This window comes from Hibiscus syriacus, unplaced genomic scaffold (genome assembly GCF_006381635.1).
Source record: "Hibiscus syriacus cultivar Baekdansim isolate YM2019G1 unplaced genomic scaffold, ASM638163v2 tig00112981_pilon, whole genome shotgun sequence".
NCBI classification, from domain to species: Eukaryota; Viridiplantae; Streptophyta; class Magnoliopsida; order Malvales; family Malvaceae; genus Hibiscus; species Hibiscus syriacus.
The window spans coordinates 403285-429800 of NW_024063431.1; the positions used below are offsets into that span (position 1 = coordinate 403285).

Here is a 26516-nt window from a genome sequence, read left to right on the forward strand (position 1 = left end):
ACAAAACCAAATATGAGAAAAAGTGCATGTGCTATCACCCTCCGAAGCAGAATTGTCATTGAATCTGGATCCTAAAAAGATATTGACACAAATCTCAAGAAAAAAAGAAAATACCGAAATCATCGATGAAACCACCTATTCCATCGCCATATGTTGTACCTCGCACATTCCCAGGAAGACTCATCAAACACGATAAAGAGGCTGAAGAAAAAAAGAATCTATGCATTTTTTTGAAAAGTTAAGATCAACATTTCACTCCTCGAAACAATAAAAAAGTTCAAAGGTATGCAAAATGTCTAAAATATTTCTTTACTAACAAGAGGAAGCTTATTGAGAACAAAAAGATAAATTTAGGTGAGAATATTTTTGTTGTTTTTCAACGAAAAATCCCGCCTGAATACAAGGATCAAAGTATATTTGCAATTCCTTGCAAAATCGATAAGGTTGTTACTAAAAGGGCCATTTGTTATTTAAGATCTTCGATTAATGTTATGCCTTTATCTATTTTTAAGTTGCTTAACACAGGTCATTTAAAAGAGATAAGGGTGATGATTCAACTTGTTGACAGATTGGTGGTATATCCAGGAGTGTTAGAAAATGTTATTGTAAAATTAAATGAATTGATATTTTCAGTTGAATTTATGTTATTGATATGGGGTGATCACTCAAATAGTTCTTTTGAAATTTGCTCGAAAGACTATTTCTAAGTACGGCTCAAACAAAGATCGATGTTCGAAATAGAATACTCCCCATGGAGTTTGATAGTGAAATGGTGAAGTTTGATGTTTATAAGGCCATGAAATATCCTAATTTTGTGTCAGACGTTAACTTTATCAATGTTTTTGAACAATTTATTAAGCATAATTTTTGATGGATTGCATAGGGACTTGAATGATGAAGTTGATGTGTCAATAGAGTTAGAAAATATTTCTAACGTTGATTTACTTTTTATTTTTTGGTTATTTATTTTTATTTACATTTTTAGGTACACCAAGTATTTTCTAATTGAGATTAAAATTATGAACATGACGTTGATTTGAATAAAGGTCAATGTCCTTATACCAACGGATAGCCCATTGACACTAGACATGGGGAGTATTTATATCCCTTCTCCTCTACTTTATTTACTTCGTATTGTAATACTCTAGTGAGGGGGAGTGGAATCGAATCAAATTTTCCCTTGATTATTCATATATATGCTTGAATTTTGGTATGTTTTAGCTAGATATGTTGAAATTTGTGTTGAATATATTTGGGATTTGCGGAGGCTCGAATCGATAATTGGAATGGTTTACAAAGAGGGTTGAGATAGGTTTTTGTGTTTAGGGAGTAAGGAGATTGAAAGATAAAGAATTGCACAACGATTTATAGTAGTTCGACTTCTCAACCAAGTCTACATCCACTACCTTAGCTCTTCAGCAAAGATTTTCGAACAAATTCACTAATTTGTTCTTTCTTTTTACAGGATCAAGAGTAACCTTTACAAACTCCCTAGTTTTTCACGGGATAAACCAGAAACTTTCCCTAGCTTTTCACTTCAGCTAGAACCAAAACCCCTTTACAATGAAAGGAAATGTAAACAAGAAAACCTCTCTAAGATAGGTGTTTACAAGAATTAAGCTCACAAGAACAAAAATATTTACAAGAGAAATATGAAATAAGAATGAAAAACTCTTCTCTTGTGTTTGATTGCATGGATATGTTCTCTATGTTCTTTAAGTGTCCACAGCTTGTTTTTATAGCTTGAAATGAGTTTGAAGTCGTATATAGCCGTTGGGAATGTTTTGGAGCCGGTGTGGATTCATTTTCTACAAAATAAAACTACCCAGAACAAGTAGTATCAGTACTCCTTCATGAGTATCGGTAATACCTTTGTAATTTTTGAATTTTTTTGACCGTTGGGCTTGATATTACTGTAGTAGTATTGATACTACTATAGCAGTATCGATATTCATTTTACATTCGATGTTTTTTAGTATCGATACTATTCATTACTGTTCACACAGTATCGGTACTATTTATACAGTATCGGTACTATTCATACAGTACAATACTATTCATAAAAAATTTGTGTTCAATTTCAACTTAAATGGACTTTGAATTATTTTTGAAAACTTTGAATAAATTCAATTCAAGTCCAAAAACATTTTACCTCAATTTGTTATATTGAAACATAGTTCTACAATCTCCCGTTTTTAATATAACAAAACATTTGAAAATTGTTTTTGGCAAAACTCTCCCTTAATAAAATGTTTAATGAAAAAGATATCAATTGTTACCAATTGTTGGAAAATATATGAAAATGTTAAGCTCCCCTTTTTTATTAATTAATTAAAATTTTCAAACTCATACTTCTCCCCCTTTTTGTTATATAAAAAATAATTCAATCTTTAAAGTTCTAAAATAACATTTGAGAGTAAGTGGTAAATTTGACATTTAAAAAATCATTTGAAAACATCAAAGCTCCCCCTCAATAAGTGCATTCCAAACAAAAATTAACTTTAAAATATTGACACTTAATCAAAATTGAATTTCATCAAAAAATATCAAACATGTTAGTAGCACATGAAATTCATTATATTCAAGTCTAAAATACTTTATACAATATTGATTATTGAAATTAAGTGCATATGCATAAAGTTTTGCAAAAATATTATGCATTTGAAAATTTTGATATCAATTGTTAGAGAGATATCATTTTCATTTAAAGCACATGCATAAACATTCAAATTTAGGTCAAAAATTAAAAATTATAAAATTAAAACATTTGAAAATTTGATATCAATTGTTAGAGAGATATCATTTGCATTTAAAACCAATTTTGACCAAAATTCCTTATGATGAACTAAAAATTATGAAAAATCATTAAAACATTAAAATGTTTATCATAACATCTTTTTAATATACATGAGATGAAAAACAAAAACATAATCATTTAATATCAAAACTCATGCACGCATAAATCCAAATGAGCAACCAAATAACCAAAATCAAAAGCATTAAGCTTAGAGGTTACCCATTCTTTTTTATGTATGGCTAGAGCATTTGAATATCTTCACTTTCATCATCATTGCTCCCACACACCTACAAGAGACATTTATTTCGATTTTGGTATCCAAATTGCTTTGGATCCTTGAACATTAGTTTCAATGCCCCTTGTTCCCTTAGGAACCCACACTTGTCTAATTTTAAAACGTTTTCCTTTCTTTAAAGGACAAGTATGTTCCTTATGACCATGATAATGGCAATGTGAACATTTTTCCATTTTTAAACATAATAAGTTGTTTTTAGAAATTAATCATTTTTCTTTTGTTAATCTTTCAAGCTTAACTTTAAATCAAAATTTTCTTTTTCTAAATCATTTATTTTGATTTTTGAAAGCTCTAAATCATTTTTCAAAATTTCATTTTGATTTTCAAAATCAACTTTTGCTTTCAAAATCGATTTATTTTCAATTTTGAGTTTTGAAATTAATTTCATATATTTGGAATTCATGATCTCAAATCCCAAATACAACTTATTATAAGCACCTTGTAACTCATCAAAAGAATATGAATTAAATTCATTTTAGTTATAAGATACCTCGGGCTCTTCACGAGCCATTAAAGACATCGCCTTGGTTGGTTCTTCTATATTGTTTCCAAGGATTTCCTCGAGCTTATTCCAAAGCTCCTTGGCACTTGAACACGAAGAAACTCCTTCATAGATTTCAGGACCAAATGCACAAAACACCATGTGCATGGCCTTGGCATTTTGTTGAGCTTTCTTCCATTCTTGGTCACTCCACTTCTTCTCTTTCTTCTTTGGAGAAGAGTATCGCTCTCGATCATCTCCCATGCATCAAGATCATTGGCATGGATAAATAACTTCATTAATTTCTTCCAATGACGGTAGTTGGCTCCATTAAAGTATGAAGGCTTGTCGGTTGGTAGAGAGTCTTCATGTTGAACAAGCCGGAGGTGGAAGCCATCTTTTTTGTTTTTTCAGAAATTGGTAGATTTTCTTCGAGGATCATCTCAAGGTGGTTAAACCTTCTAACGAGTTAAGTTATAATACCAATTGTTGGGATTTACGGAAGCTCGAATCGATAACTGGAATGGTTTGCAAATAGGGTTGAGACAGGTTTTTGTGTTTAGGGAGTAAAGAGATTGAAAGATAAAGAATTGCACATCTATTTATAGCGGTTCGACTTCTCAACCAAGTCTACATCCACTACCTTAGCTCCTCACCAAGGATTTTCCAACAAATTCACTAATTTGTTCTTTCTTTCTACAGGATCAAGAGTAACCTTTACAAACTCCCTAGTTTTTCACAGGATAAACTAGAACCTTTCCCTAGTTTTCACGGGCTTAGCTAGAACCAAAACCCCTTTACAATGAAAGGAAATGTAAACAAGAAAACCTCTCTAAGGTATGTGTTTACAAGAATTAAGCTCACATGAACAAAAATATTTACAAGAGAAATATGAAATAAGAATGAAAAACTTTCTCTTGTGTTTGATTGATTGGATATGTGTTCTATATGTTCTTCAAGTGTCCACAACTTGTTTTTATAGCTTGAAATGAGTTTGAAGTCGTATATAGCCGTTGAGAATGTTTTGGAGCCGGTGGGGATTAATTTTCTACAAAATAAAACTGCCCAGAACAAGTAGTATCGGTACTCCTTCAATGAGTATCGGTACTACCTTTGTAATATTTGAATTTTTTAACCGTTGGGCTTGATATTACTGTAGCAGTATCGATACTCATTTTACATTCGATGTTTTTTAATATCGGTACTGTTCAATACTGTTCACACAGTATCAGTACTATTTATACAGTATCATACTATTCATACAACAATACTATTCATAAAAAATTTGTGTTCAATTCCAACTTAAATGGACTTTAAATTATTTTTGAAAACTTTGAATAAATTTAATTCAAGTCCAAAAACATTTTACCTTAATTTGTTATATCGAAACATATTTCTACAAATATCTTGAGTTTCGTTGAATATCTTAGAATGCCATGAAATTTTAAAACACATTTTTGTTTAGATCGAGATACTTGAAAGTGAATAGTGTGATTAGTGTTTTTGAAATACTATGATGACATGTCATGAGTGCGTTTGGATGCTGAAATTCTTTTGATTGATTGAGTTTCGTTTGATATTATGTTGTGGAGCTGCTCTTACGAGCATCTTTTTTCTTGACTATTGAGCCAATATTTTTGTTTTTACCATACCCTTACATAAGCCCTGTTACAACCCTTAAAAACCCTTTGATTTTAGCATCATATTCATATACAATGGTGGAGATTTGATTCACTTACAAGCTTATGATAATATTATATTATGTTCTGACTTTGAGAATTGATTACACCTTAAACACTTTGAGCGTATCGAGTGAATCCATGCGAGTGTGTAAAATCTTTTGCATTTGAAACTGATGAATTAATGAGATGCTCTGATTTTGCCATAAATTTATCCTATTCATGCTCTTCTAATTAATTGTTATTTTGATTCAAATATTTGATGCAAACTTGAATTTGTTGGTATTCTAAGATATGAAATAAGATTATGGAAGGTAAATCGAAAAGTTAGTATGTTGAACTATGGTATGCTTGAGGACAAACATTGAATAAGTGAGGGGGATTTTGATAAGTTTTGAATATTTCATATTTTTACTATTATTTACTCAATATTTGTCATTTAGATATTACTGATTTATCTATATTTTGGGTTTATGATACGATCCAAACTAGCTATAACTTTCTCCATGACTTGATCACACTAAAGATGTTCTTCAAAGTTGATTCTAAGGGAGTTCTCCCTTACTTTATCCTTTATTATCTTCTGTATGCATCATTTAATGTTATAAGCATGCTTTTGTTCCTTAAACTATGCTTGAATAATCATATGTTATCATTCACTTGCATAATATATGATTTTCATGCATAACATATGTTTCCACATCTTAACTTAGCTTTATATTATGTTTTACATATGTTTTAGATTCATTTATTATGTTTGCATATCATTTACATATCATGGAAGCGTGTATTCATTCATTCATTAACTCATGTCATGTTATTTTAGCTCATGTTATGTTTACATTAGCTCACTAGCTTTACATCCATGTTTCTTTAGCTCATTTGCATGTATGCATCTTTTTTCTAGCTCATATATGTTTTCTTAAAGATCATGAACGTCCTATGCCATCTATCTAGCTTATATACATGTTATCTTAGCTTCTAGACAACCATTCATAGCTTATATCACTCAAACACCTCACGACATCATGTATTTTACCTTAAATGAGCTCACACATTGCTTACTTGATTTGTTTGTTGATTCGTATAGGTGAAACACAAAGCAAGGCATATTATAGTAGCTTGGTTAGCTAAAATAACAACCATAGTAGCTCACACTAGCTTATGAACGTTATGGCAGCTCATTTCATCACTTAAGGAGGATTCAACTTATGTAGCTGAACTTAGCTGGAGGAGAGCTTTGGACCAAATTTGTGAAAATTGGACTAAAGGTAGCTGGAAGTAGCTGGGAGAGTAGTTGAGGAGCTGAGAAGACCAAAGCTAACTAGATTGAGTTCATCAATCTATAGCTCACATAGTTAGCTACCAAGACACTCACCTAGCTTACCTTGAAGCTAGTTCATCTCTAGACTGCCCATGGACTTCAAGACATCATCCTATGGTTGCAACCTCACCAGAGCATTGCAAGAAGACCCATGTCCATTCAAGTAGGCATCCATGTGCATCATTCAAGTATGTATACTCAATGTGACATCATATAGGAGCCTAAACACCAAGGGATGCTTCATATTCGGTCAAAGATTCATTCTTCTTCATTTTGGCGCCAAGTAACTTCCAAATACATTCAAAACATCCTTAGGGCCGAACCAACACCTTACCATTAGGCCAAGAGCATGTATTTTCATTAAATATGTATTTTCATTAAAAAAATCATGTATTTTTAAAGGGATTTCAACCTTAGTCGAACCATCATGTATCTATTTGGCCTAAACCCTTTGAAAACTATAAATAGGCCATTAGTTTGTCATTTGAAAACAATTCATTTTGCTTGAAATCAATTTATTATGAGGTTATCCTCTTTGCAAGTTCTTTTAAACTTTTATCTACTTATCAAGACACTTAGGTGCTTGTGGTGTCAACCTCTTCTATTTCCATTGATACTTGTGGTTCCTATCTACTTTATAGATAAAGGGTCTAAGTCTGATTCTACCACCCCTTAATTAGACTTGTAAGGTTGGGTCTTTGCTCTCTTATAGCAATGGTTCTTCCATAGTCTATTTAAGATAGTATCCTAGCATTTTCCCTTATTTCTTAAGTCCAAACCATTCATTACAACAACACTTCTGCAACCATTCGTATATAAAAATTAGCCTACCATTAACACCTTTTATTTACCATCAAGCCATCAACTTGTAGCCAATCTTCTTGCAGGTGTTTGCTCTTCACTAGATCCACAATCAAGGGTAGATTAGACTATATCATATGGTATTCAGAGCCTTGGGTGAAGAGCAACGTGCAACATAAGAAGCCTTACAAAGAAAAGTAAAAAGTAAAAAAGGTGCATTCAACCATTGAAGAAAACAACATCAAAGGAAGACTCCAACATCAACTAAAAGGAGTTTCAATTCAACAAAAATGAAGGCCAAACAAAGTGAAGTACTTCAACAACAACAACACCAACAAGGTTCAAGACGTCATCAAGACCTTGATTGTGAATGTGAAGTTGTGAGTGATTTTGCAAGTATGTAACCATTTCTTTTATTTTCTTTCTTATTCTAGCCACCCTTTAAATTACATTTGTTTTTCCATCACCTTAACCAATTGCAGCCATACATACAAAGTACCAAGACCTTGACAAGTCTTGAGTAAAGTTTTATTAGGACCTTCTAAAGAGGACGAGAGGAAAAAGGCACATTGAGAGTGTGAGCACAGAATAGGACAAAGAAAAAGCCATAACAAGTCATGAGTGTAAACACGAGTGTTGAGTGACAATTTTCTTTCTTTGTAGTGTCTAAGAGAGGTTTTGTGAGAGTTTGATTGGTAAAATCCTTTTTCACATTTCAAATTTTTTTTACTAACAATGTTGTTTGATCTTTCATCTTCCCAAGAAATGGAGTACAATCAGCAAAGAGAGATTGCATTTCATACTCGTTGCCATGTAAATGGTAAAGAATGTCTTGTAGTTAGTAGTTTCGATCGGTAATCGGGTAATTTCTAAAAAAATTTATAAAATATTATTTTGAATTTTTAAATTATAATATTATTAGAAAGTGTTTAAATGATTTTTGGAATATCAAATATGATATTTAATAAATATAAAAATGGATTTTATGAAGTGAACAAATTGAATAAATTAGAAATATTGATTTTAGTGACAAAATTGTAAAAGAATCAAATATCAATCTATGAAGCTAGTTTTAGCAAGGCTTTATTTTAGGATTTTCCCTCCAATTTTAACCGTGAGTCTCATTTCCCTTTTTCCATTTTCCTAGCAAGATTCATTCTCCTATATTCCTTCTCATTTTCATTCCTAATTTCATTAAGCATTCTTTTCATGTCTCACTAAGCGTATACTTAGCGTGTGATGGTTTCATGCGTAGGTAAAAGATATCAAGTGGCGTAAGGAGCTTAATTTGGCATCATCTATCGAGCACTATCTCCCAGAATCAGTATGCCATCTTTTAGATGTTTTTATTTTTTAAATTTTCTAGTGGGCATGTATGTTTATGTGGTTATGATACTCTTATATAAATATGTTTAAAACTGATTTGTAGTATTATATATATGCTGACTTATATGATATAGTATTGATCTGTTATGTTGTTGTCTTAAAATAATTTTAATTTGAATGTTAACATAGTATATTTCGATTAAATAGGTTTTGGTTATACTTGTTAAATTTGATGATTTCAAATAAACTAAATTTTATTGATTTTAAAATAAAGAATGTTTTGATAAGTTTATTTGACATTTCTAACTTGTATTTAGAGACGGATACGAAAAGGGGTTTTATAAATATGCTCACACTAAAACTCTATAAAACTAGAGAACTACATGTACCCACTATAAACTCATGCCGAAAATCTAAGATAACATTTTAAGAAAGTCCACACACAAATATACGAGAAAAAAATAAAATTCCAAAGGAAGAGGACAAAATCCCCCCATGTTGCTAATAAAAGCCTAAAAGGTTATGGTATACCACAACTAAATGCTTGAAATTGTCTAGTGTGAACAGAAAAACTTCTCATAGCATTGTCAAGCAAAGTCAACATCCTTCACATTTTATTCGGAATTTTGAAATTCATTGAGTGGCCTCAATTGTAAAATTAAATGATATTTTTTAAAAGAATTTAGATTCGAACAACTACATCTAAAAAGTGTGTGATATCACCTTATAATCACCGTAAACAATTTAAAAAAACCTTACTCCATTGACCTTCAACTAAAGTGGAGAGGCCAACATGAATTTTTGAATTTTAATTAATACATTTCTTTAATGACCATCAGTACAACACATTCTTAAAGTAGAGCCCAGGTATAAAATATCACATCCTCAAGGCAAATTAGGTCATGAATAGGACATCAAGGTTCCCATGTTTAAACAAAGTAGGGCACTATGATTTTAAAACAAAAGGCTTTTGGTTTGTTTATTTTGCTGATTTCACTTGAATGGACGCAGCACTTATCTCCTTGTTGTTGGGATCTTTTCCAGGGCTACCATTCACTGATTTAAAAGGTTAATTCAGCTATCAAAACTTTTGCTCAATGTCACTGTATAATTTGTTTTTCTTATAATGATAGTTTGAAAGTAGCTTTAAAATAGCCAAGTTTGACCTAATTGAAGATTTAAAAATTGAAATACAAAAATCATGAAGGGTATCTAAAATAAAAGAGTATCATTTTTCATAAATGTCTTGAGTTCATGCACTACGTTTGTAAGTGTGTGCGCGTTCATTATCAATTGATAAAAGAAAATGTTGTTTTTCATAGATGTCCTAGTGCTGAAATACATAACTCATTAAGTGACCTTCGTGATAAAAAAAAGAATATTGTTTTTCATAGATGTCTCATGTTTAAACAATTATGTATACAGGGTGTGTGTGCGTCGATTATCAATTAGTAAAAGAAAGTTTTGTTTTTTATGATAAAATATAAATCTCATTAAACGATCTCAGTGGTAAAAGCAAGAGTTATTTTTCATAGATGCCTCAGGTTCAAGTAACTACGTTTTCAGGGTATGTATGCGTCGATTATCAATCGATAAAAAAAAGTGTTGTTTTCATGGTAAAATACAGAACTCGTTAAATGATCTCAATAATAAAAAAGAATATTGTTTTTTTAGATGTCTCGGGTTCAAGAAGTTACATCTTCGGTGTACATGTACGTTCATTATCAATTGGCTAAAAAAATTATAAACAAAAACTAGCTTGTAATCATCTCATGATTAGCTTAACCGGTGGATTTCCCTTATTCTCTGATTAAGGCTTGTTTTTACCAAAAAGAAGTATATATTTCAGTGGTTCAACAGAACTGCCTGCGAGATGCAACATTTAAGCAAGCTGATTCTATTGATCATTGTGCTAATCGAACAACAACAAACGGAAGAAGAAATAATTAGCGGTTAGCCTACAAACAACTATGTCATCTGCTTTGGATTATAAACAAGTTTATTGCTGGAGCAGCATGCATGGATGGAAAACTAAGAAATACAGTTCAATGTTCATCAGTTACCAGCCTCACATGCAGATTGCAGACTAAATCGGCCGACGCTGTATGATGAGACGAGTTTCTATCAGGTTTCGGTTCCTTGTACCGGCGGAGTTTCGCCTCCCTTTTCCGAAACTGTATAAGGGAGCAAACAAATCACTTGCCACTCCTTTTGAGATTACATTTCCTAGCCTTTCAACCTTGTACTTCTGTGTCTAAGGCAGTTGAAACTGGAATGAAGAACCTCCTCTATCTTCAGTTTCGGTTCTTCGATTTCCACAACACCAATTGCAGCAGGTCCTTCATATTTGAATGCTCAAGGTACTTGATATGTGTGTTTGACTTATTGAAGTGTCTCGGCAAGGCTGACAGTAGGCAGCAGCAAAGGTTGCTGGTAACAGTTCATGTCGCCACTGCGCTGAGTTGCAGAAGAATCAATCCCACTGCTCTCCTTTTGCTGTAGAAGCGGGAGAAGAGACCAAATTATACCTTGCCTTTCAACGTGCTTGTCCGCCTGTCATATTCAATATAGGATCAGTTCCTTGAACTCATATCAGTACATTGCTTTCAAGTCTTAACTCTGGCATTTACCTCAACAACGAATCGTGCCCATATCTTATCTTCTTGTAGCTCCATTACTCCCTTCAAGATGTTCAATGGAAAGCCCCGAATGACTTCGGCTATCTCAAGAAAGAATCCTCGATCTTCACAGAGCATCTGTATCGAAGAAATGATAAAAGGCTTAGCAAAAGCATCAACATCATTCAATTAACCACCTTGAGGAGACTTTTCAGACCTCTATAAGAATTTGGCCAGGTTGATTGAGGTCCTTAACTACAATAGGGATACTCTGAGCCCCAACTTCAAATGCCCATGTAGCATCACCACTCGTTGTATTGTGTTTTTGAAGCTTCCCATTCTTCTGGCCAATAAGCTGAAGTTCAAGCAAGTTGTTAACGAATTTAATGTGAACTACAATCACCAAACCCTGAACTTCTTCAGTATCGTATTTCATCGAATTAAAAAAAAATTGTTACCTTTGGTTCATCAGCTTGTTTAATCCTGTCTGCATATTTCGTCACGCCTTGCAAGAAAAGCAGGTATTTGATGGTCCTCTCCAATAAATGATCAATGCTCAACTGCTGCATTATGAAAATAATGTAAGCCAGTTCTACAATGAAGTAGATGCTTCATTGTAACAAGAGAATTAACAGAAAGCACAATTTTTCCCGGTAAAGACTCGTCGTTAGTACCTTTCCACTACGAGGGATAATCCCTCTCAGCTCTTTGATACGATCTTGGATCAGCTGACGGTCTTTGGGCCTCGGTCGAGTACTTTCACCAGGCTTAGCTCTTTTCCTGGTGGGCTTCTTTGAAGTTGCAGCAACAGCATTTCCAGCATTTACACTATAGCTATCATCAATCCATAAACCTACTTGTGATTTTTGGTGAACTTCGTTGAAAATAGTATTATTACTATTGTCCCAGGTCTGTGAATGCTGCACCAGATTCATGTTCCCACCAGAGCAAGAAAGGCCTTCAAGATGACCTTGATGAAAATTAGACGAACAACTTCCAGTTTTTCTTCTTTTAATGGTGGAAAATTGATCCTCGACACTAGATTTGGTAACATAAGAAGAACTACTAACACCACCTAGAAGCTTTTGAAGCCCAAGTTCGGAGAATAATCCTTTGCGCTTGCCGGTCATGGAATGAACATCCAATTCTGATATTGGTGATGAAATTCCAGAAGTAACAACCGAGTTATCACCATGCAATAGAGGCATAATGACATCTTCCGAGGACTCCCCGGCTTTTCGAAATCTAAAATCTATTCCAATGCCACTAAACAGATGTTTTCCATTACCATGGACAGTTGAAGATTTCTCTATATTAGATATGAATGCATCGGTGATGGATCTTTGCGATGAATTAGCCGCTTGTCTAACCGGAATGTCTATAACTGCATCACCTCCTATCTGAATGGATGGCATAGAGATAACCCCTGCTGAACATGAAGGATCACTAGTCATTGTAGCTCCTGCTTCATGAATGTGTTGGTGGGGTGAAGAAGAAAACCACTGGGAGAGCTCGTCCATTGTAAAGGAGCTCGAGAGATCTGTCGAAAAGTCAGCTAAGCTAAAATCCTCTGTGCTTCTCTGTAGGCTAATTACACTATCCAGAAGTCCAGCGCTGGGGTCAAAAGAATGTTGTTTCGGTTCCGTTTCGCCAAAGCTGTCTAGAGTATGCGATTCTGCATCAACCAATTCTCCTGTGCAATAAAATGATGTAAATCCTGAACCACCCTGTAAACTTTGTTCTGTATTTCCACCAAGTTCAAGACCATTTGCCTTTTTAGGAAGTGAAAATGAAGGATCCCATACACCCCTTTCAGACAGAAACGACGTCTCATATGAAGTCAAAATCGAATCCTCACCGTCCAAAGGACTAGTGCAAGGGGTATTAGCAGCCAAGAAGTTAATACGAGAATCCTTATCGAAGTTCATATGCTTGTTTCGAATACCATGATCAAAGCTGGAGGATTCGGTGAGATTTTTCAAGGAACGTGACCATCCTGTTGGCTCTGTAGAGCATCCGCCATGTTCGGTTGTCACATTCTCACTGTAGAATTTTCCACCTGACGTGAGGGAAGAAAACAATCCATCAAGATTGCAAGTTTCGAATTCGAAAGGCGTATGCCCATGACAACTTCCCGTGTCATGAAACAAATTCTCCGTTTCAGCCAAAAATTCCAACCTCTCAAAAATCTGCAAGAACAGCAAAAGATCAACTAGCATTCTTCAGCAACTCCACTTACACATTAATTTATCAATTAAGTATGGTTCTCATAAGAAGAAATCGAAATATCAATCATTTTTATGTGTACTAACCTTCTTTGTGGATCCAAACTGAACCACTCCCAATCTTCCTACAGAGACTACCACAATTGTCTGCAGATCATGTTTGATTGTAAATAAATGCAGGTTATACACAAAGATTCTCAGATAAAATAGGGTAATTTGAGAGGTACCTTGATCCCAGATGAAAATTGGTCTTGTAACTGAGATTCATCCTGGAATATATTTTCATTTCCAGATGAAAATTGGTCTGAGAAAATCCATTGATGTTTTCCAGTGAAAGCAGCTTGGCCAATTATTCTAAAGTAGAGAAAACAACAAGGTTGGCCCTATTACAGATCTTGAGATGACAGGAAAACACAAATTCTGGGGAAAATGATTACCCTTCACCAAGGATGTGGAATTTTAGAACCATATCGTCAATTAATGGAGTCATTTGTTGTTCATAGTAGGCATCTTCCATTGTTAACAACCTGCTAATATTCCAAGATTGAAAATCTATAATTAGAAAAGTTTTTTGGAAAATCACCATTTTTGTACTGCTTGTCTGAATTGGAACATGCATGCAGGCTTTAGCAACTAAAACTCGGTGAAACAAAAGAAAGAATCTGCAGCTAAGAAAAAGTTGTAGTAGTAGCAGTAGAGATTGCAGCAAAGAAAGCAGATCTTGAAACAAACTAAAAGCTAAATTTATTAAAACTTTTTGGAAGAAGCAAGCAAACAACACAGGAAACAAAAGATGAAGCAAAATATTACAAAAACAAACAAACAAACGAAAACTTTACCTGGAATTTCTGTGATCGAAGCGCCAAAAAACACCATAAGACCACCCATTACTGCAACAAAGATTCTTTAGTGTTTGCTTTAACGCTGAACCCATTTTCAGAAAGAACAAAAAAGACTAAACTTGATGACTTCACGATCCAAAACTCATTTCCTTGAACCCATTAAACCTAGGCTTAAACTCCAGTTAAACTAAGCTCCTCACTGCCTCTCTCCTCCTTTTTCTTGCAACAGAAACACAAAACAAACCCAAAATAAAAACACAAAACAAGAGGTAAAAGGGTACAAAAGAATAAGCTTTTCTGTTAGGCTTTTGTTTATCTCTTCCAAGACTAGGACTAGGCGGAATGAAAACAGAAAATGGCCGGTGAGAGAAATTAAGAAGAAGAGCTCAATGTATAAATATATAAAATAATAGAGAGAGAGACAGAGAGAGAGAGAGAGACAGCAAAGGAAAGAGCTTATGATTTTATGAAACAGAAGGAAAAAGAAAGATGGGTGGCGATGGTTTTTAATTTTGTCTCACTTTCATCTCTCGTTTGTTCTTTTATCTTATTATAAACTTTAAAAAAATGGTTTTTTTTTATAAATGGTCCTAACTATAAGATATTATTTTATTAAATCCTTTGATTATTAAAAATTATAAAATTGTCATCTAACTATACGGGTTTACTTTGTTGAGTCATTTGATTATTAAATGTTATAAAATAGTCACCCGACTGTTTATTATGTTCCAAACACATCTTTTTTCGTTAAAAAATTAACGACAGCCTGAGTTGTAAGTTAATGTTGACTAAGATATGATAAAATCTTATCTTACAATCTCAAACGACTATTATATCTCAATCAACATGTTAAGGTTTAGCTTAGATGATAGTTAATTTTTTAATGAAAAATGATGATTTATGAACAAATGCATAGTCGAGTGATCATTTTGTAACTGTTAAAGTCGAGGGACTCAACAAAGCAACTCCTTATAGTCGGGGGACCATTCTATAACTTTTAATAGGCAAGGGACTGAATAAAATAGTATCCTATGGTCAAAGGACCAATTGTGTACATTGCCCATTTTTCTTTTGGGTTTGAAACGATTTTAGAGATTATTAATTTCGGACAAGAAGGGAATCTGATATTTACATTCCATAGATGATGGGAATAACAGTGACGTCCCTTGCTGGTCATTTAAACATCGTACTTTGCATTTCTCTGTCTTTATATTTTCTGGGCTCTGTCGCTTTGATTTCTCATTTTTTTTCCGTTTGTCTCTTGAGAAAAAAAAATTAAGAAAATTCTATGTTGAATTTACTTTTTATTTATTATATGGATTTATATAAAGGATAAATTAAACTTTTAGTATCTAAATTATTGGTTTCGATCCGTTTCAGTATCTAAACTTTTATTTTTTCAAAATCATACATAAAGTTTAATTTTTGTTTCATTTTAGTAACCTCGTACCAAATTTAACTTTAAATTTTGAAAAACTTTGAAAGTTTAGGTACCAAAACGGGCCAAAATTGATAGTTTAGGTATTAAACGTGTTAAGTTTTCTAAATGTGAGATACTAAAATGAAATGGAAAATTAAACGTTAAGTATTATTTTAAAAAAATTAAAAATATAAATACTAAAACAGACTAAAACTTTAGGTACTAAATATGTAAGTTATCCTTATATAAATAACTATTATCTTTATATAAATAACTATTATCTAAAATCTGTTACATCTCTTTAAATGATGCTTTAAAAAATAAAATAAAAATCATATTAACATATTGTTATAAGATTAGAGAGAATTACGGGTTGGTTCGAGTTATAAGCAGCTTGATTCCGTTTAAGCAATATTTCAGGTTCGAGTTCTTGTGTATGCAGAAAATCCTTGCTGTGATACTCACCCACCAAAACTAGGTGTGCGACGCGGGTCGGTCCGGAATAATCAAGACAAAACCTTAGAGCTGGAAGGACAACAGAAAGAAATTAGAGAGAATTAAGTCAAAAGATCTTTGTGATCAAAATTATTTAATTCGAATCATTACCGTTGATACACATATCTTCCGAAATTAATATACATACTGATTTTATTTCAACTCTAATAATTATTTTAAAATAATTAAAAATAATTTTTTGAAAGTAAAATCCATAATTATAAATACATATCTTATTTATCGTTGTATTTACAATTATTCATTAAATTAAATATATTTTTATATAATATATGTTATTATAGATAGTCAGCATCCAAGATATTAGTTTTATTTGAATAATGAAGAAATGCACAAATTCCAATAAAATTCCTTCCTTAATTAATTATGACTCCAACTCTGTTCTATGTTATTCATAAATACGTTGTATTAAGTATTTTCATCAAACACGAGATAAGATTAAGTAGAGACCACCAACATGGACTCTAGACACAGCCGTTTGGGGATAGGCCTGAAAATCAACCCAACGAATACGAACGGAGGTATATTCATGTTCGTTCGTTTAATTTTAACCGAACAAATGAACGAACACGAACATAAACGAACGAAAAAATTTCTTGTTCGTATGTGTTTGTTAAGGAATGTAAATTGTTCGTGTTCGTTCATATTCGTTCATTTAAATGATAAGATAACACAAATGAACGAACATGAACGAACGGATGTAAACGAACATGAACGAACGGATGTAAACGAACATGAACGAACAGATGTAAATGAACATAAACGAACGTAAACGAACACAATAAATTAACGTAAATGAACATAAATGAAAATAGATTTCTTTCTTTCCTAATAGTTTTAGGATTAGATTTTATTTAATTGTTTTGAGTTTTTTTTATTTGTATTTAAAATTAATTGAATTTTAAAATATTTATGGGTATCATATTAAAATTTATTGAGCTTTAATATTTTAAATGGGTATAGAGAGGTTGGGCTAAACATAAATGAACGCATATAAACGAACGAACATATTACTAAACGTTCACAAACGTAAATGAACGAATGAGCCCTCTGTTCGTGTTCGTTCATTTAATTAAACGAACACAAAATATTGTTAATGTTCGTTCCTTTAATAAATAAATGAACTTCCCGTTGAACGGTTTACGAACAGTTCGCTGAATGTTCGGTTCGTTTACATACCTATTTGGGGACTAGTGCTTAGAATAATTAATTATGGGTAGGATTAATTATATTAATGGTCTATTTAATTCGATTTAAAAATTAAATTCTTTTCTCTGCATCTAACTTAATCAAAGTTTTGGAGGATCTTGTCCAACTTTTTAGGTCCCTAAATATATATAGAATAATTAAAATTTAATTTAAAAAGGAATATAATTATAGTTATTTTAAAAAAATCAATTTAGTCACTAATTACAACCATTATTCCTATTGTATCACTTTCGTTCAATGGATAATATTATAAAATGTGGATGTGATCCTTTTTATACTATGTTTACTCCTTAATATTTAGATATTCTCTTAATCTATTCTTTATTTTGCATAGTTTATTTAATGACGGATTCAGAAATATTTTAAAGATAAATACATATTTATATATATTAACAATATAAATTTTATATAATATCGACATAAATAAAAGAAATTTGATCCATATAATAACTAAAATAATTATTTGAAAAAAAAAATCAGATTTTAATGTCTTTATTAAAGTGTGATCTGCCACCGGTTTTATCCCAAAAGGAAAAATCAAATCTTGAAACTCAGTGTAGACAGATTTGCTTTGTCGTTTTCCTTTAAAATTCTATCGGGAATTTAATCATTATGATAAGTTAAAAGAATTTCATCGACCGTCATTCGGGTAGTTATACGCTGTAATATCTTTAATATAAAATTTAAAAAAATTATCAGTTTTATTATTATTTAAAGAGAAAATCGCCTCAGTGACCAAAAATGCCTTATAATATACGATTTTAACCAACTTTTTTTGGATTTGCCAAAATGACCAACAAAATCGCAACGCGAAATAAAAATCGCAACGCGATCCCCAGAATCGCAAATCAGTTTCCAAAATCGCAACGCGATTCTTGAAAATCGCAATGCGATAGTACAAATTCGCATTGCGATTTTTCAAAATCGCAACGCGAATATGAAAATCGCAACGCGAACACATAAATCGCAACGCGTATCCGTAAATCGCAACGTGTATCCGTAAATCGCAACGCGTATGGGTAAATCGCAATGCGTATCCGTATATCGCAACGCGTATCCGTAAATCGCAACGATAATACATAAAATCGCAACGCGTATCCGTAAATTGCAACGCGATATTTAAAGCGCCATTATAATCGCTACGCGTATTTTATTTTCAAATTACAAAAACGAATATTAAGACAAAATCCCGTAATCGCAACTCATAACCTAAAACCTAAAATCACAACTCAGTCCCATCTCCATCTCTCACTCTCTACGGCGAAGAAATCCGTCCCCATCTCCGAAGATTTCCGTCCCCATCTCCGGCGAAATCCCTCACAACCATTCACGGTCAGAAATCCCTCACAATATTCAGAAATGGAAAATCAACCTCCGAGGGTTAGTTTTTTTAATTATTTTTATTTTGAAATGTTTGCATTATTGTAGGTTTTTCATATTGAAACTGATGATAAGTTTACTGGTCATTTCAATAATAGATTAACCATTTCACTTAGATTTCATTTCGCGTTACGATTCTGTCGTTGCGATTTTCATTTCGCGTTGCTATTCTCTCGTTGCGATTTTCAAGTTAGTATTTGTCTTTGTCTTGTTCTGTCTTTTGGTTGAAGTAATGCAATCCATTCAAGTTTCAATTTGCAGAAGAGTCGCAACGAGATAAATGAAAATCGCAACGAGAGAATGACTGTCGCAACGAGAGAAATGAAAATCGCAACGAGAGAATCGCAACGCGAAATGAAAATCGCAACGAGAGAATCGCAACGCGAAACCAAAATCGCATTGCGATTTTCATTTCGCGTTGCGATTCTCTCGTTGCGATTTTCATTTCGCGTTGCGATTCTCTCGTTGCGATTGTCATTTCGCGTTGCGATTCTCTCGTTGCGATTTTCATTTCAACCAAAAGACAAAACAGTGTTGCAAATTTTAGTTTCAAGAATAAACTACTACTTTTTATGTTTATTGTTTTTGGTATATCTTCACAGTGTAGTTTTTGGTATATCTAACTTGGTATGTTTATTGTTTTTGTAGAAATTTTTTTCGGCTCAATTGACCTTGAGAAATAAAGTCAGCCTGGCCACTACAATTGCTTCGAAGCTTTCACCTGCTCAAAGACAATTGTTTGAGGAAACCTGCTTCGGGCCATGGCTGAGAGTACAGCATCCGGGTGGAGATGCTAATTTGACCCATTTGTGGCTTCAGACCATGACATCAAATCTACCCGACAGTATACAACGTGGTGAGGAAGAGATATGGTTTCATTTTCCACCAGCGTATACTTGTTTTGGGCGGAAGAAGTTCTGCTTAATCACTGGTCTACGATTCGGACACGATGATATAGGCCGGTACACTCGTCATATCGCCCGCCCATCATGGTTATCTCGGGTTTTTCCGGATGAGTCAATGGAGAAGCCGAACCTACATGTCGACGACCTGAAGAAATTGTTTAATAAGAAAGCTGGTTTCATTCGGATGGATGACGTCGATGTTGTCCGAGTATGCCTTCTACTACTTGTGTATGCCGGCTTTTTAGGCAGAGAGGCCAGACAACCTATTCATCGGGAGCTAATAATATTGGTAGAGGACCTGAATGCATGGAATCTGTTTCCGTGGGGTTCGTATATATGGAAAGCTACCTGGACTAAGTTGTCGTCTGCCTTTGATGACCGCAAAAGTTTGCGGGGCGATGGGTCCAAATACACTTTGTCAGGCTTTGTTTGGGCCTTTAAGGTAAGAATTTCTATATAATGTTTCTAAAATTATAATTAATTATTTAACAATTACTAATTTTGTTATTATATTGTTTGTAGATTTGGATATTCGAGGCTTTCCCCAGCATGCGTACATATGCAATAAAAACGTCAAATGATATTCCCAGGGCTATTTCCTGGAAGAGGAAAACTCTGTTGGATTGGGAAGACTTAATACCATATGCGACAATAAATAATGTAAGTTAACACAAATACTTTCATATAATATATAAACAAGTTATTAATAGTAGACGTTTAACTTTGTTTGAGTTTTTTATATTTTAGGAGGCCAACATTCCATTACAAAGACTGACACCCACGGAGGAAGAGCTTGCCACTGATTGGTGGCAAGCTAGTCAGAGTTTTTTTGATGGCACGGATGATGAGCAGCATCCACTTCCTCCAATTCGAGAGCCATCACCTCACCTAGAGCCATCACCCGATCAACCCGACTATACACCTCTAGAACGAGAGCCATCACCTATCCCGTCACATCATCGAGCCTCTTCTCCACCATCACCTCATGATAGGCGACCGGCAAAGATGCCACGACTCCTATCTCCCTGTTCTCCACCTCCACGGGATGAGTCAAGGGAGTTACGTGATGAGGTCAATGCCTTGCGTGAGGAGATCGGTACTCTACGCGATAACGATGGTGCATGGCGTGTGGAGGTGTCAACTTTACGTGGTGAGGTTGCCGCTCTACGTGAGATGATAGTATCGTTGCAGAATGAGGTTCATACTCTACGCAACGAGGTAAGTTTAAGATTTTCCATATTTAACTTAATGATAAATTTACTCGTAATTTCACTTAGATTAGCCATTTCACTTAGATTGCTTAGTAAATTTATTCGGTTGCTGCCAATTCTGCTAAACTGTGTATTCTTTAACACTGTGAAATAGTATTTGTCTTTGTTTTGTCTTTTGGTTGAAAGTAAATTTGTTCGGTTGCTGCCAATTCTGCTAAACTGTGTATTCTTTAACACTGTGAAATAGTATTTGTCTTTGTTTTGTCTTTTGGTTGAAAGTAAATTTGTTCGGTTGCTGCCAATTCTGCTAAACTGTGTATTCTTTAACACTGTGAAATAGTATTTGTCTTTGTTTTATCTTTTGGTTGAAAGTAAATTTGTTCGGTTGCTGCCAATTCTGCTAAACTGTGTATTCTTTAACACTGTGAAATAGTATTTGTCTTTGTTTTGTCTTTTGGTTGAAAGTAATTTGTTCGGTTGCTGCCAATTCTGCTAAACTGTGTATTCTTTAACACTGTGAAATAGTATTTGTCTTTGTTTTGTCTTTTGGTTGAAGTAATGCAATCCATTCAAGTTTCAATTTGCAGAAGAAGAAATAGTTTACTTTCGCAACACGAAACTTAAAATCGCAACGCGAAACCAAAATCGCAACGCGAAATGAAAATCGCAACGACAGAATCGCAACGCGAAACCAAAATCGCAACGACAAGATCGCAACGCGAAACCAAATCGCATTGCGATTTTCATTTCGCGTTGCGATTCTTTCGTTGCGATTTTCATTTCGCATTGCGATTCTGTCGTTGCGATTTTCATTTCGCGTTGCGATTTTGGTTTCGCGTTGCGATTTTAAGTTTCGTGTTGCGAAAGTAAACTATTTCTTCTTCTGCAAATTGAAACTTGAATGGATTGCATTACTTCAACCAATAGACAAAACAAAGACAAATACTAACTTCAGGGTATTAGTTTGAAACATATTTTTCTTTGTTATCTGATGCATTTTGTGAACTATGATAGAATAATGACTTGGGTGAATACAATGCAAGTTTGAAACATATTTGTCTTTGTTTTCACTGTTTAAATATCATGTCTGTTTATTTACTGTTTTTTGTATTTAATTATTTAGCGGCCCGATAGAGTGGATGCTTTACGTCGGGTTATGCTTGCACGATGGAGTTCACGCATCAGACAGCGTGCACGTGCTATTAAGTCTCCGTACACCCCAATAGTGCGAAGACACCGCAAGAGTCCACTCCTATCGTTGAAGAGGCCCCCCCTATCATTCCTCGAGAGTCCCCTCCCACCGTTCAAGAGGTCACTGTCATCATTGAAGAGGTCCCTCCCACCATTCAAGAGCCCGATTCACATGGCGTCATATGTAGGCTTCTTGAGAAACCCTCTGACGTGCCGGACATGATGGATTCAAGTTGGCTCTCGTATGAGTTACCGGCCAGTACCATACCGGTATCTGAAGAGGAGAGGGAACAACTACCGGACACAATTCTGGATAACACCCTTTGGGCTAAGACCGCTGTTGATTTTTATCTACATGAGCGGAGCCAGGGGTGTTTCACTGACTTATGCAAGCTCACCGATGATATCTATTTGTTGCTTGATCGGTCTTGGTGGGGCGTATTATTAGGGGTCGAAGACAATGGCTATTTCGATGGGGGGTAAGTCTTATATTTTTCTTATATTTCAATTTGATTAATTTTTTTTTTAAATTTATGTAAGTCACTAATATATGTCTTTTTTTGTAAAACAGCATATCGATGCGTGGGTGACACGTCTTCTAATAATAAGAAAACTTAAGAAAAATAAAAATATACGATATACAATTATACCGACGTCTTTTCACGCCGTTCACTTGAAGAATGCACGAGATGAATCATTTGATTTGGGCAATGGACAAGCTAAACTTTATCCTGCATGGTGGGAGGTCGATAAGGTTAGTATTTATTTTAGATTGAGTTTAAAGGTTTTGAAATAAGTGCGCAAATGAATGAATTATTACTTATGATTGCAGGTGTTTATCCCTGTTTTGGAACGTAAACATTGGATTCTCGTCGAGCTTCAGCTCCCATCCCTTAAGACAATAGTGTATGACAGCATGATAAATTACATATCATTGGCTGATTTAAGAGATGTTATTAAGGGATGGAGCTCTCATTTGGCTAAATTCTTGGATGCGATCAATTATTGGACTCGTTCTGGAAACAAGAAGCCAAAGAAGCTCAATATTACAGTTATTAGAGACGAGACCGCGCCACAACAAACGAGCGGAGCCAGAGGAGATTGTGGTCCTCTCGTATGCTTGGCGTTGGAGCGTTTGACGACGGGAAGCATCAAGTATCTACCTCCCACCGATAGAGATAGAGCTGCAGTAGGCTTGTGGTTTCGGCATTATATGGCTAAATCGATATATACGAGACGCTGCCTACCTGCATCCGCGTTATAAAAATGTCCATAAACAATTGGTAAGTTTATATACTTTTGGTTTGAAAATGTTTGGTTAAGTACCTAGAATTCAATAATTTGCTGTTTGTAGGTTTAGATGTGTAGAAAGTGTTGTTTGAGCAAATGTTTGGTTTCTGCAGGTTAATCTCAGAAGTGAACTGCGTGAAAATGATGTATGGCTGCAAAAGTTGATTCAATAGTTTAATTGATTGTTTTTTGATTGTTTAATTGATTTGTAAAAGTTGATTCAATAGTAGATGATCGGAAATAAGAATTATTGCTTATTTTTGATTGTTTAATTGATTTGTAAAAGATGATTTGTAAAAGTTGATTTGTGTAATTGATGCGAACATAATTCTTATTTGTGCTTGTTTAATTGATTGAAATGTAATGGTTGATTTTGTTGATTTCAATCTGCATTATGTTGAAGGCAAAAATGACTATCGCAATGCGAAATGAAAATCGCAATGCGGAAATGAAAATCGCAACGAGAGAATCGCAATGCGTTTATAATTTCGCATTGCGATTCTCTCGTTGCGATTTTCATTTCGCATTGCGATTTTTCATTTCGCATTGCGATTCTCTCGTTGTGATTTTCATTTCGCATTGCGATTTTCATTTCGCATTGCGATTCTCTCGTTGCGATTTTCATTTCGCATTACGATTTTCATTTCGCATGCGATTCTCTCGATTTTCATTTCCGCATTGCGATTTTCATGTTGGGATTTTCATTTCGCATTGCGATTCTCTCGTTGCGATTTCATTTCCGCATGCGATTTTCATGTTGGGATTTTCATTCGCATTGCGATTCTCTCGTTGCGATGTAATTTCCGTGTTGCGATAGTCAAATGCATGCCTAATAGTGATAACAACTGAATAACAAGAGTTGGTTAAGTCAAAATGGTTGGCCTGAGTCATTAATTCAACTGAAAATGTTAAAAGTTCACACATAAAATCCACATAATACAACGTTTGCATTTAAAAATCACCTAAGTTAACAGTCCCAAAAGGTGAAGCCAATTGTGATTGGGATTTTAAAGATGATTCTTTTGCTTGACACCATATGAGCTTTGGATTTTGATGAGGATCCATATTTTGGTAGAGGAAAAGATGATTTTGATGGCACTGGTGATCCACATGTCAACCTTGTATGACCACTTTCCTTGCACCGACTACATGTCGATCTCTTCTTCTCTTCACCCTTAGACGGTATACGATCGTGACTTTTTGGTCGGCCAGGTAGCCTTCTGTCCATGGCTGGTGGCAAAACTGTTTGTAAGTCATCTGGTATGTCCCACTCAGAAGGATGTGGAATAGGGTAGACAATCTCGGCATAAGTCTGTCGATAAACTTCTGTAGTGTAGCAATCCATAGCGTATGCGCTTGAATCATCTTGGTTTAAATGAAGAGCAACTTTTATAACATGGCCACACGGATAACCAGATGTTTGTCATTTCATACAACTACACGTCTTTGCATTTAGATCGACTAGCCCATTTAAGTTATTATCCAGTACTTGAAACAAAGTGTTTGAACATGGTTCAACTCTCCATGACGTTGACTTCACAACACGTTTCGTTATCTTTTTTTCAGTCCATGGTGTAACACGATGTTCCAATGTTCCTGTAAATTTAAATAAACAATACTTAGTAAATATATAAATATGATAAGTTACGAATTCAAAGAAATAATACCTGCATGGTTTCTTTTCTTGTAGTACCACTGTTGAATAGAGGCTCGAAAAAACTCCATTAACATAGTAATGGGTAATTTCCGGGAATGACGACTTAGAGCGTTGATTGATTCTGCACTATTAGACGTCATGAAACCATATCTTGCTCCAAGTTGATGTACTCTTGACCATCTTTCAAACCCGACATCTTCTAGTGTTTGAGCACACTGAGGCAAAACACGTCTTAAACAATTTATATGCTTATTGAAATCCACTTCTCGATAAGCTTTACAGCCTTCCAGTATGTCCATTTGTGCTTTTTTATACCAGCAGACCTTGATTTTAGATTTCTATACAAATGAACACCACAAAGTCCATGAAAAGCATCTGGGAAACACCTTCTAACAGCGTTGTCAATTGAGTTTGCCCTATCGGATATGATTGTCAGATTGCTAATAGGACCTATGCAATCCCTAAGATGCCCCATAAACCATGTCCATGAATCAGAGGTTTCAGATTTGCCAACCCCGTAAGCTATTGGCAATATCCCATTGTTAGCATCCATGGCTACTGCTAATAAGTTTACTCCAAGGTATCGACCTTTCAAATGTGCTCCGTCAACTATATAACTGGGCGCATGCAAGTAATAAACGAACGAATCTACAAAATAATATACACAAGAAATAATCATTTAAATGTGAAATGCATGTAACTAACAAAATGAGTCAACAAAATTATATGATTTACTAACCGTAGCACCAATGGCGATAAACAGCAACTCAAAGCGTCCATCTCTATCTGTTTTGATATGATTACCGACCCAGGATTTTCAGCTTTAAATTGTGACAATAAGTCGGCAGTTGGGCAAACGATGCTTCTGGCGACCCCCTCAACAATTCCAAGGCATAACATTTGGCTCTCCAAGCTTGAGAATATGATACTAATCTTGAACCGAGCATTCATGTCAGTCATAATTTCATGTCCCCGATATACCCTGCCATTCAAAACATTAACTCAGCCAGAAAACCACCCAACACCTTTTTGTTTGCCTGTCTATGGTGAGGAAAAACTTGGGTTCTTGAACATGTATGTTTATCAATAAAAGTCCTAACTTGAAACATTTTGCAATCTTTTATTCTCTTTGCAATCATACGCCACGTACAGTTTTTGTCAATCATACACCTTGTTTCGAAACGATCTTTGCTTGATTTGTTAACTTTTAGTTGATAGCCATCTTCCACACATTTCGTATATAAAGCTATCTTCAAGTCTTCCTTTGTATCAAAACAATCATCTTTCTTGATACGAATAACTTTTGTGTAACAATCAACTGCTTTCTTTATCAACTCTTCTTCCGGTATCTG

The 26516-nt window shown here is 34.3% G+C and overlaps 1 protein-coding gene across 2 annotated transcripts; it reads right to left on the reverse strand.

Annotated features, from left to right (window-relative positions):
- Positions 1–10644: 10644 nt before the first annotated feature.
- Positions 10645–14763, reverse strand: LOC120184960 (transcription factor bHLH157-like). Of its 2 annotated transcripts, none has more exons than XM_039189299.1 (9): positions 14386–14763; positions 13984–14073; positions 13774–13900; positions 13634–13693; positions 11996–13510; positions 11780–11881; positions 11539–11676; positions 11334–11459; positions 10645–11256 (listed from the first exon to the last, which is right to left on the reverse strand). In XM_039189299.1, the coding sequence occupies exons 1-9, from the start codon at positions 14478–14480 to the stop codon at positions 11086–11088; spliced, it is 2424 nt and encodes an 807-aa protein (XP_039045230.1). In that variant the 5' UTR covers positions 14481–14763; the 3' UTR covers positions 10645–11085. The 2 variants fall into 2 exon arrangements, with proteins under 2 accessions (XP_039045230.1, XP_039045229.1); XM_039189298.1 differs by having other exon boundaries at positions 10647–11256; positions 11780–11884.
- Positions 14764–26516: the final 11753 nt, after the last annotated feature.